Raw genomic sequence first — 12,914 nt, 5'->3', positions numbered from 1 at the left:
ATATATATATATATATATATATATATATATATATATATATATATATATTAGTTGTAGGTGGACACACAATGTTTTTATTTCATTTTTATGTGGTGCTGAGCATCAAACCCAGTGCCTCACACATGCTAGGTGAGTGCTCTACCACTGAGCCACAACCCCAGCCCTTACTTTTTAAATTTCTATTTTAAGACAGCGTTTTACTAAACGGCTGAGGGCCTCACTAAATTGTTGATGTGGGCCTTGAACTTGTGATCCCCCTGCCTTAGCCTCTCAAATCACTGGGATTTCAGGTGTGTGCCACCACACCCTGCCCCAAAACTCTTAAGTAGGAACACCAAACTGAGGTGAGCAATACCCTAATTCACTTGGAAGCCAAACCAAGCTCAGGCACCTACTCTGCCCACAGCTTTAAACCATGCCATGGAGGGGCCAGCTGCCCAGGGAACCATGCTCACAGCTGCTGCTCCCACCCAGCAGCCTCCTGAGGCTGCCACAACTGCCTTCCTGATGCACAGGGCCTGCGCAGCCTCTGGCCATCCTGTGAAAATAAGGCTCCAGAGCACACCCTTACCTTGAGGGCAGGTTCACAAGTACAGTCTGAAAAAGGAGATAGGCCATCACACACAGGACGATATAACCTCTCGAAGGGAATTTTCAGAAACAAAAGATTCTGGAGGTAAAAATGCACTGGTTCAGGGAAGTAGCTCAGTGGCAGAGCACTTGCCTAGCATGTGTGAAGCTCAGGGTTTGATCCCTACACCACAATAACACCAGCCCTTGACCATTCTGCGGACCAGCAACCTGCGTACTTAGGTACCATAGTACCATGTTCTTGTCCACGTCCAGTGTAGGTGTTGGAAATGGGGTTCCCCTTGGTGGAATGGGCTGGATGAGAAATAAAAGCTAGAAAAAATAGAATGGTGGAAAAAAAAACAGAGGACACAGAAAGTAGTTTCAAAAGCAGGGGCAGGATGAGTAAGCCAATCAGATGGACCAAGCTTCTAGACTCTGGCCAAAATGGAGCCCGTGCCTGCTTTATTTACATTGGGAAACATCAAAGGCCTTCCACAGAATGTTCTTCACCAAAAAAGGTTAAAGGTGTTCAATTCCCAATAGGTTACATCCATCTCCGGAGCTACTACGAGGTATCTTCCTCACAGAACAGAGATACAAAGGTCATGTGCATTGGGCAGTCTATTGCCACAGGAGAGCCATGGATACTTCGCAATGTCAACCCTAAATCTCCCTGGCTACTATATCGAGAGAAGATCCTCGTGTAATTCACGGATGGCTTCCTGCACTGTGTTCTAAGACACCAGGGGAAGTTCCTTCATGTAGAAGGAAGCTTACAACAAATCCAGATACTGCCCTCAACTTAGACTCATTCCCCACAATGAATTCTCACTCCTTGATGATAAGTAGCCATTTCAGCTACATCTTTTGCCTGGACTTGAATGTCACCCTTTCCAAAAGTCATACTGAAATCCCATCTTCAACGTTATGGTATTAGAAGGTAGAGCTTTGGGGGAGGCAAATGGATCATGAGGGTGCAGCTCTCAGGAATGAGACTGACATCCAGCATAACAGCACATGCCTGTATCCAGCAGCACAGTAGGCTGAAGCAGGAGGATTCCAAATTTAAGGCCAGCTTCAGCAATTCAGCAATGCCCTAAGCATCCTAGCAAGACCCTATCTCAAATAATAAAAAGGCTAGGCATCTATCTCAGTGGTTAAATGCCCCTAGTACCAAAAAAAAAAGGGGGGGGGGATTGACATCCTTATAAAAAAATCCCCAAGGACACAAAATGGCAACTACCACTGGCTCAGGAGTAAAGTTCCTTGAAATTTCCAACTGTTGGAAGAAATAGAATGCCAAAAAGAAGTAGGAGATGTCCCAGTTAGCTGAGGTCTAGAAGATGATGAAGACATGACACAAGATGGACAGGGATGCCAGGCGTAGAGGTGCACACTTGTAATCCCAAGCAGCTAGGGAGGCTGAGGCAGGAGGATTGTGAGTTCAAAGCCAGCCTCAGCACATTAGCAAGGCCCTAAGCAACTCAGCAAGACCCCGCCCTAAATAAAATATATCTTAAAAGGGCTGGGGATGTGGCTCAGTGGTTGAGTGTCTTGGGTTTGGGAAGGAAGGAAGGAAGGAAGGGAGGAAGGGAGGAAGGGAGGAAGGGAGGAAGGGAGNTCAGTGTCTTAGAACTCTACCCCTGGGAGGAAGGGAGGAAGGGAGGGAGGGAGGGAGGGAGGAAGGAAGGAAGGACAGGGATAATTGGGCCTCCAAGAACTATTCATGAAAACTAAAGCCTTAAAATAGAAATGTGGGCCTAAATACTCAAAATCAATCCCTTCTGTAAGATTTCTAATTATTGGGTGTGTGAGAGACTCCCCACTAAAATTAAGTTTCCATCTCGCGAGAACATCACGGAATCCCTTACCCCTCTCTCTCCTCTCCAAAGAGCACCAAGCCAAAGGACGCCAAATTCAAAAGTTTTCTCGACCCATCCCCACAGGACACGATATCTGCACGCTGTTCCTGAGTCACCCTGCCAATCAGCACCGGCCACATCGCCTAGGCAACCCTTCTTAAGCCAAAGCTTGCAAGCTCACGCTCTCTGCCCTCTTCCTCTTCTTTCTCTCCTCTCTCTTTCTCTTTCTCTCTGCTCTCTTCCTTTGCTCTCTTTCTCTCTGCCCTCCTCCTCTCCTCTCTCTGCTCTCTCTCTGCCTCTCCTTTTCTTTCCCTTTGGGCAGCCCCCCAATAAATCTCTTGGCTGAATCTCCATCTCGGGTGAGTCACTCACCTTTCAGTAATAAAAGTAAATTTGAATGGAGTTAAAGGTTCTATTGAGTGATGGACCCAAGAACTGGCTAGCAAAATGACAGAATTTATACATCGTCAAAGTTACTCTGTAAGAGTTGCAGGACTTAATGATGCCTAAAGAAAATAATAAAGTCCCTGAACCACCAAAAGGATAGTGTTACAGCCATTTGTGAAGGGAAAACAAAACTACAGGCAGTCTTCATTTTCCACAATAGTAAATTTTCTAGATATGCTTGTAGATCTCAAGGTCTGGAAAGAAAGCTCATAAAGGCAATTTATCTTAAGGTACTGTAAATAAAACAAATTTTTTTGTCCATTTGAAATATATAAATTGTGTCATAGAAAAAAGCAGCAGCCTCAGAGAGCTCCATTACCCACCTTCTACCACATGAGGATAAGCCAGGACCCAGAAAGCAGGCCCTCACCCAGCACCAAGGCCTCTGTTGCCTTGATCTTGGACCTCCTAGTCCCCAGATCGCTAAGAAACAAAACTTTGTTGTTCATAAGACACACAGTTTATGGCATTTTCCTATAGCAGTCTAAACCAACTAAGCCATTCTCAGATGACAAGGACCTGAGTTCCACAGTGAAGTAACAAATTATCACAAGTATATAGAAGACATTAGGACAGATTAAGGACAATGGCATTACATTAAGGCAATTCATGCAAGAATCTTACTGAACTTCATAAATTAAGATTGTCTTAAAAATATCTTACATTGTTGCCCTCCCACATATTTATTTTTTAAAATTTTTTTATAGTTGTAAGTGGACACAATACCTTTGTTTTATTTATGTATTTATTTTATGTGGTGCTGAGCTCGAACCCAGTGCCTCACATGTGCCAGGCAAGTGCTCTCCCACTGAGCTACTCCCCAGCCCCCTCCCATACATTCATATACTTTTGGCAGTACAATGGCAAAAATAATGTTAAAAACTCATCACAATGTTGTTCACATATCTGGGGGCTCTCTATTTCCTACTCCTCCTCTGACGCTGTACATACTTGTCTGGAGACCCTAGTATTGCTGATTCTTTCCCTAACCAACCTGTCCTCTTATCCATTACCACTGGAGAAGTTTAATCCAAATCTTTGTATATACAGGATGCTGGGCTGTGGTGTGGCTCAATGGTAAAGTGCTTGCCTAGCACACACAAAGCCCTAGGTTCCCCCCCCCCCAAAAAAAAAGAAAGCACATGAGCATTGTCTCAGCCCTGTGTGGGACTTCAAAGCTGGAGAACTGTGCTGCTTAGGTAAGACACAGGGAGACCGACCCTGCCCTGTGGGTAAGACATCCTGGGATGCCTCGAGTCCTATGTGCTGAGAGCTGTTTCCACAGAGGTACCATCCTCATCTACCTAAAAACTTAACAAATTGCACTATTTGGGTACTACATATCTCCATTCACAAGCCTTAATGAGTTACTTCTTTAATGACTTTGTAATACACCTAGGGAGGTTTAAGTTCTGTTCCCCAGCAGCACCTGCTCCTTCATCTAATCCAACTTTACAGAAGATTAACACATATTCTCTAGCACCTGACTGTTCCTATGTCTTCTAGATGACATATCCAAACAGAAACAGGGGTTTTTAAAAACAAACACTTTCCTTGCATGAACTTAGAGCTTTAGAACTTTTTAAGTTATATGGATATTTAACACTACCTGTAAAATGCCTTTCAAGATGGTGAAAGGCAGGGCTGGGGTAGTGGCCCAGTGGTAGAGTGCTTGCCTAGCCCATATGAGGCACTGGGTTTGATCTTCACCACCACGTAAAGATAAATAAAAAAAAAAAAAAAAAGATAGGGGGCTGGGGTTTTAGCTCAGTAGAAGAGCACTTGCCTAGCATGTATGAGGCACTGGGTTCGAATCTCAGCACTGCATATAAATAAATTAATAAATAAAGTTCCATCAAATAAAAAAAATATATATATATATATATAAAGATGGTGAGAAGCACACTGCAAAATACTCATCAAAAACAGTGCAATGGGGGCTGGGGTTGTGGCTCAGCCGTAGAGCGCTCGTCTAGAACACACAAGGCACTGGGTTCGATCCTCAGCACCACATAAAAATAAACAAAATAAAGGTATTGTGCCCAACTAAAAAATGTTTAAAAAACATGGGCTGGGGTTGTAGCTCAGCGGTAGAGCACTTGCCTTGAACACATGAAACCCTGGGTTCAATCCCCAGCACCACATAAAAATAAATATATAAAAATATTGATAAAAAAAAAGAGTGCACATCACACAAAAATTAAGATGGATCACACGTCTCAATAAAGAGATAAAACAATACAAATCTTAGAAAAGATCACAGGCATAAATTCTAAATAAAAACTAGGCCCCAACACCTAGTTTTTCTTTTGATTTCTTTGGGAAAGTTGCTATAATACCAAAAGTGTAAGCAACAACAGCAACAAAAAAGAAAGACTCAAAAGTTAACAAATTGCATTACATGAAAATTAAAAGCTTTTATGCTTCAAAGAATGTCATTAAGAAAGTGAAAGCCAGGGGCTGGGGATATTGCTCAGTTGGAAGCGTGCCTGTCTCGCATGCATAAGGCCCTGGGTTCAATCCCCAGCATCATAAAAAAAAAAGAAAGAAAGAAAGAAAGTGAAAGCCAAATCACACAGCAGGAGAAAATGTGGGCAAACCACATGTCTGACAAAGGACTGATATATAGAACAGATATACCTTATAATTTAACAATAAAATATAAATGACCCATTTGAGAAATGAACAAGAGGCTGGGGTTGTAGCTGAGTGGTGGAGCGCTTGCTTAGCACATAGAAGACACTGGGTTTGATCCTCAGCACCACCTAAAAATAAATGAAATAGAGGTATTACGTCCATCTACATCTAAAACAAAGTTTTTAAATGGACAAAAGATCTGAATAGGCAGTTCTCAAAAGAAGATATACAATTGGCCAATAAACCAAATATACCCAACATTACTAACCAAGAGAAAAGTACAAACCAAAACAGAACATGATCACATTTCATACTCACTAGGATGACCAGAATCAGCTCCTAAGGTAGCTATTCCAAAAAAACCAAAAATGGTCCATTTCTTAAAAACTGAATATGAATGTTCACAGCATTATTTGTAATATGAAAAATGTAGAAACAATTTAACATCCATTAATCGGCAAAAGGAGAAACAAAATGTGATATAATGAAATATTCTTGTTTTTAAAACTCATCTGCATTTATTACTCTTTAAAGCAGAATGTTGACTGGGTACTACATATTTCCATTCACAAGTCTCACTGGGTTACTTTTTGAATGACTTTGTAATACACCTAGGGAGGTTTAAGTTTTGTTCCTCTAAATACTTTTCTTTAGAAAACAAGTCCTGGAGAGTTCCTCCCAGCCAGCTGTTTCAGGTTAACCTACTTGGTTCTAGAAGACTAGTACATGCACAATGGGTAACTACAAGGGTGGAAGTTTACAAAGTGGAACCTAACAAGATGAAACTCAAGCCATTTTAACAAATTTTTTCTTTTAAACATTGAAGTCTATCTTGGAACACTTCAGAAACAAAAGATTTGATCTGGTCTACTATTCATCAATAATAATGAACAAAGTAGAGACACATGTTACAATATAGATGTATCTTGAAAATATTTTGCTAAATAAAAGAAGCCAGACATATAGTCAAATGCAGCGGCATAGGCCTGTAATCCCAGCAACTGTTGAGGCAGGAGGATTGCAAGTCTGAGGCTGGCCTCAGCAATTTATCAAGAAACTTTTTCAAACCAAAAATAAAAATAACAAAAGGCTGGAGAAGTTGCTTAGTAGTAGAGCACCCCTGGGTCCAATCCCCAGCATCACCCAAAAAAAAAAAAAAAAAAAAGAGCCAGACACTAAAAATCAAAAATTATGGGTTTTATAAAAAATGCCCAGAACAGACACCTGCATAGACAGAAAGGTTAGTGACTGCCAAGGGGTAAGAGGGGTGGGGAGATGAGCAGTGACTGCCAGCAGGTATTGGTTTTCTTTTGCAAGGGACAGGGATGATGAAAATATTCCAAAATTAACTGTGGGAAGATAGATATAAGCCAGTGAATATAATAAAAATCATTGAATTGTATGCCTTAAAAGGGTGAACTGTATGGGATGTGAATTTTATCTAAATAAAGCTGCTCAAAAAAAAAGTGTGTTGAGTCTATTAGGGTAAGAACCCCACCCGGCACATTTCTGACACTTTGGGACTTCCAAAGAGAAATAATGGTTTCGCAGTGATGTGGTGGGCTTGTGTAGAACACCATTCTAGGCACTCAGCTCTAAAGGGTCTCATCCTAGTCCCAGGCCCTGCAGGAGCATCACTCACACTCAATGCTGGGTACTTGACGTTGACAGACCTCAGCAGACCTGCCCATCCACATGGCTCCCACCATCTCTGTGGACCACCCATAATGCCTACCTTATTTGTTCAAAGAATCCATGCCTTAACAAAATCATTTGCCACTCACTCTAACCCTGAGCTAATAAAGTCACCCATCTGATTACTGCGTGATTGCTGACTTGCAGACAGTTTTCAAGCCCTCTCCCCACATCTAGGAAAGCTAATAAGAAAGCCTCCATGCCTCCTATTTGCTGCCAGATCTTGCTAGATCAAACATGCAAGCGCCAACAAATGCAAGGCCATTATCACCCCAGCCCCACTTTTTCTCCAAAATAAAAGCCCAGCTTGCTCCGTTAACCTATTTCAGCAATAGCTTGGGAAGCTGCCCTTGCATTTTGAGTAGAACATTTACCCCTCTTGATCAGTGTGTGTGTGTGTGTGTGTGTGTGTGTCCCATCTTTTCTCTCCACAGTGGCCCCAACACCTAGTTTTTCTTTTGATTTCACATTAAAACAAATGGATAATTTTGTTTTATGTTTTTACACAAAAAGAAATGTTTTTCACGCCCCTTCCCTGTTGCAGAGAAGAGATCTGACCATTTCTTTAATAATAAGATTCCCACACACTAGTAAGTTTCTAAACTCATTTAATCAAAAAGTACATTTAGTCATAGATATTGCCTCATATCTTCTAAGTAAAACTGCTCTGAAATAGCCAAACTGAGTACAAGGCAGCATGTTCTGGATGTGAACAGGTCCTGGGTCAAAAGCCAGCTCTGTTAACTCAAGTCTTCTCTCAAGCCCCAGTTTCCTCAGGTAAAAAATGAGAACACTAATGTACCCAATTCATCATCACTGTAAGAATTAAATGATATAATAATATAACAATAATGTAATAATAATGTAACAATATGCACATGGCATCCATATACGTATCTGGCAGAGTATAAATGCATAATACATAATAGAAATTATTATTTTAGAATTTAGCAGTCCAGGGTTGGGTCCTAGCTCAGTGGTAGAGTGCTTGCCTAGCATGTGTGAGGCACTGGGTTCAATTCTCAGCACCTCATATAAATAAACAAAGGTCCATTGACAACTAGAAAATATTAAAAAAAAAGAATTTAGCAGTCTACATCAATCCACAAAGCACATTATTCCTGTTAAGAATAATTTAAATTCTCACTATAATAATAAAGTAATAATAAGTTATCATTTTTTTCTTCTCAGTTAAATATAATTCTTTTTTTCTTTGGTAAAACAGGTAGGTTGTTTTGTTTTGTTGGTACTGGCTATTAAAGACAGGAGTGCTCCATCACTGAGCTATAGCCCCAGCCCTTCTTTTTACTTTGAGGCAGGGTCTTGCTAAATTGCCAGAATGACCTGGAACTTGCAATCCTCCTGCCTCAGCCTCCTGAGTTGCTGGGATTACAAGCATGCACACTAAATCAGGCTCAGGGATAATTATTTTTTTTAAATGCCTGAGCTCAACAAGAGAAATAACTGCCTTAAATCATAAGCACTGCCACAGCAGGGATTGCTGTCTGTTTATTTCTAGATGAATTTAGGTGCCCAGTAAATAATCATTTGCTGAATAACTACTGACACCCCAAATCAAAATCTTCCTAAAACAATAACCAATAAAAAAAGTCTTAAAAATTAAAGTCCCATAAAAAATAGAAAACAAAAACTAACAAAAATCCTACACCATTGAAAAAATACTGAAGACTTGAAAGGACACTTGAGCTAGTGGGGAGCTAGAGATGGTGCAAAGGATGAAGGGGCCCAATACTGAAACCATGAGGACTCTCACCAGACCACCTGTAAAAGCAATGCCTTCCTAATGAAAATTTCTGGAAGAATCTCACTATAGCAGGACAGACCATTTCTATAACTCACACAAATGAGAACAGCACCTGAAAAAGCCAAGACAATCCCTTAAAAAGAAAAGAGGAGGAGCTGGAATGTTTACTCCCAAAGTTGAGGTTCTTCACTAGGTTGCAGTAACTAAGCAGTCAGTGAAAGGAAGGGAAGGACCAACAGCCGCAAATACACTCTGGTGCTTAATTTGGAAGATGGTAAAAGTGGCCTAAACCTCCAAATGGGGAGGCTGAGGCAGAAGGATTGCAAGTTCAAAGCCAGTCTCAGCAAATTAGCAAGGCCCTAAGCAATTTAGCAAGACTATGTCTCAAAATAAAAAATAAAAAGGGGTGAGGATGTGACTCCGTGGTTAAGGACCAGTATCAAAAAAAAAGTCTCATAACCTCATACCTCAGTTAAGACACATGTATTTCTCTCACTGCCTTTTTTTTTTTTTTAAGAGAGAGTGGGAGAGAGGAGAGAGAGAATTTTTTTAATATTTATTTTTTTTTAGTTTTCGGCGGACACAACATCTTTGTTTGTATGTGGTGCTGAGGATCGAACCCGGGCCACACGTGCGCCAGGCGAGTGCGCTACCGCTTGAGCCACATCCCCAGCCCTCTCACTGCCTTTTCAGATGAGAAAAAAATTACAAAATCTAAATTGTACATACTGTCACACACATAAAATCCAGATGGATCAAAGAACTATTTGTTAAAAAAAAAATGCACACACACAAATAAACTTGAGTATGATTAAAATAAAATATATAGTAAAGAATATTCTTGAGTTATCAGGATGAAGAGTCTTTTTAAAATTTTTTTTTAGTTGTAGTTGGACATGATACCTTTATTTTATTTATTCATTTTTTTTAACATGGTGCTAAGGATCGAATCCAGCACCTCGCACGTGCTAGACAAGCACTCTACTGCTAAGTCACAGCCCCAGCCCCAGGATGAAGAGTCTTAATACACAAAAAACACTAAACATATAAAAAATATTTGAAACATATGACTATATATGAATGAATAACATGAGCTGGGGCTGTAGCTCAGTGGCAGAGCGCTGACCACTATGTGTGAGGCAATGGGTTCGATCCTTAGCACAGCATAAAAAACTAAACAAATAAAGGCATGCTGTCCGTCTACAACTATAATAAAAATAAATACATAAAAAGAATAAATAACATACCATAAATTAAAAAATAACAATTATTGAGGATGAGGTTGTGGCTTAGTGGCAGAGTGCATGCCTAGCATGTGTGAGGCATTGTTTGCTTCTCTGAACCTCATATAAATAAATGAATAAAATAAAGACCCATCAGAAACTAAAAACACATATTGAAAAAAATTTTTTTTTAAATTACTAAAAGTGTTACCCCAAGGATGATTTAATAAGTACAATAGGGAAAAGGTGGAGAGCCCTGGAAGACAGGTCTTTATCACATGACAAAGTTTGACCACAACGAGCTTCATGTTCTTCCAGATGTGGCACACCAAAAAGGGTATGACTTCACTTAATTTCCTGTGAAAGATGGAGAACCTGAATTTAATCATGAGAATATCAATTGAACACTAAGAGGACAAACTACAAAATAACCAGTTGGCTCTTAAAAAAAAAAAAAAGTTAATGTCTTGAAAGAAAAAGCAACAACAATAAGATCACAGATTGAAAGAAACTAAAAAGACATGAAAACTAAATTTAACATTGATCCTGGACTGGACTGGACTGGATTCTAGTTCAAACCAAATACAAAACAACTTAGCTACATGCAGATTTTACATTACACAAAAATTGCTTACCAATAATACAGAACTTGGGTGTCACAACAACACTTTAGTTTTGTTCAAGAATGTTCTTGTGCTTAGGAAGTGCAGGTGAGAATATTTCAGGCTGAAGTGTCATGATGTCCACAATACACTTTCAGTGATAAAGCCAACATAAGTAAGTGTATGTGGGGCTGGGGTTATGGCTCAGCAGTAGAGCACTCGCCTCACACGTGCAAGGCCCTGGGTTCGATCCTCAGCACCACATAAAAATAAATAAATAAAATACAAAATTATAAAAATTTAAAAAGTGTATATAAATTTTCACCTGTATCACACCAGCCTGTGCAACTCTGTATACATGTAAAATACAAAAAGAGAACGTGTGTGCATGTGTTTTAGAAAGGTAAAAAAGTAAAGCTTATGTGGTAAACTGTTAATAACCTGAGAACCTGGATGACTTTACAAGTGTTCACTACACTGTTCCTGCAGCTCTTTTGCAGGTGTAAAACTTTCAAAATAAAAGACTGGGGGGAAGGGAGTGGAGGGAGCAGGAAAGCTAGGTGTAGAAGAAAATAAGCAATAGAAAAAGAGTAAAATTCACAGAGCACAGTGGGGCACACCTGTAATCCCAGCAGCTCAGGAGGCAGAGGCAGGAGGATTGCAAGTTCAAAGCCAGCCTCAGTAACTAAGCAAAACGCTGTCTCAAAATAAAAACTAAGTGGGGCACAGTGGTGCACGCCTGTAATCCGAGCCACTCTGGAGGCTGAGGCAGAGGATTGCACGTTCAAAGCCAACCTCAGCAACAGCAAGGCGCTAAGGAACTCATTGAGACCCTGTCTCTAAATAAAATACAAAAAAATAGGGCTGGGTATGTGGCTCAGTGGTCGAGCGCCCCTGGGTTTAATCCCAGGTACCTCCCCCCACCAAAAAAAAGTACTAAAAAGGGCTGGGGATATGGTTCAGTGGTTAAGTGCCCCTGGGTCCAATCCTACCAAAAAAAAAGAAAGAAAGAGAGAGAGAAAAAAAGAATAATTTACCTGTTATAGGGGAGGGAAGAACAAAGCATGGTACTTAAAACATTTTTAGGGCTGGGGTCCTGCTCAGTGGAGCATTCCTAACATGTACAAGGCCCTGGGTTCAATTCTCTATACTGAAAAAAATTTTTTTCAAGCCTAGTTCCTACCAACCACATTTTTTAAATTGGCAAAGAATAAGGGATCTTTCCATGGTAGTAATTTTGTCAAAATCCGTCCGACTATGCCACGAAGATCTAGGCATTTCACTGAAAGTCAATTTTTCCTCAAAAAATCAGAAACAATACTGAACTCTAACTCATGCTAAGCAGAGGAAGGTGTTTGACAAGTGTCATCTACAACTTACTTTGAAGCGCAGCACAGAAGACGGACTACGCGTGGCTACACGGATGGACCCCAGGAAAGGCACGGCTATCTCGGGGCGCAAGGGCGCGGGTCAGTCTGGGAGTCCACCGCACAGTCTCGCTGCGTTTCTATAGAAACGGAAGTCAACAGAGGCGGCGGAGAGCCGCTGAGCAGTAAACCACTGAGCCGTGGGAGGCAGCTGCGAAGTCCGCCGGACGCACAGGAACGCGCCGAGGCAGGTCCCGCCACAGGAGTCCGGGGGGCCCGCGCCCAGGGTGGCCTCGCGCCAGGAGGCCGCGGCGAGACCACCGCGGGCCACCGGCCGGAGCCCAGGAGAAGCCGGGCAGACGGCAGCCGCCGGGTCACACGCCAGCCCCGCGGGCCCGCCGCGCCCTACCCGCTGAAAGCCGCCGACCGGCACGCCGCGACACGATATCCGGGGCTCCCTCCCACGCCGCCCTCTGGGGAAACTCGGCACCGAGGGGTGAGGGGCGCGGCGGGACTCACCGCAGGCGGCCGGCGGCAGCCATGTTCGCGGCGACGGCGCCTGCGCCCGTCGGCACCCGGATGTTCGCGTCCCTAAGGTCCCGGCTCGACCCGCCAGCCGCCGTGGCAGGAGGAGAGCGGGAGCTCGCGACCTTCCACCCCGCGCCCGCCCCCGCGACGCTCAGCGCCGTGCGTGGGGACGCGCCCCCCCCCGCCCCGCCGGCTCGCCCCTCCGTCCGCCTCCG

At 42.3% G+C, this 12,914-nt stretch overlaps 1 protein-coding gene across 8 annotated transcripts in view; it reads right to left on the bottom strand.

Moving 5' to 3' along the window:
• Window positions 1-12,869, bottom strand: part of Znf329 (zinc finger protein 329) — a 33,043-nt gene extending 20,174 nt beyond the window's left edge. The window contains exons 1-3 of one of the 8 annotated variants that reach the window (XM_048791539.1): window positions 12,691-12,843; window positions 12,185-12,311; window positions 10,838-11,056 (exon numbers count right to left, since the gene is read on the bottom strand). Coding sequence is in view for 1 of the 8 variants with exons in the window: in XM_048791538.1 (XP_048647495.1) it covers window positions 5,483-5,487 (5 nt within the window). In the remaining 7 variants the exon portion in view is untranslated. The other 7 variants (XR_007343245.1, XR_007343246.1, XM_015505525.2 and 4 more) reach the window with 7 other exon arrangements.
• Between the last annotated feature and the right edge of the window lie 45 nt (window positions 12,870-12,914).

The sequence above is a fragment of the Marmota marmota genome, unplaced genomic scaffold (assembly GCF_001458135.2).
Source record: "Marmota marmota marmota unplaced genomic scaffold, marMar, whole genome shotgun sequence".
NCBI lineage: Eukaryota > Metazoa > Chordata > Mammalia > Rodentia > Sciuridae > Marmota > Marmota marmota.
This window is presented reverse-complemented; position numbering and strand designations above follow the sequence as displayed.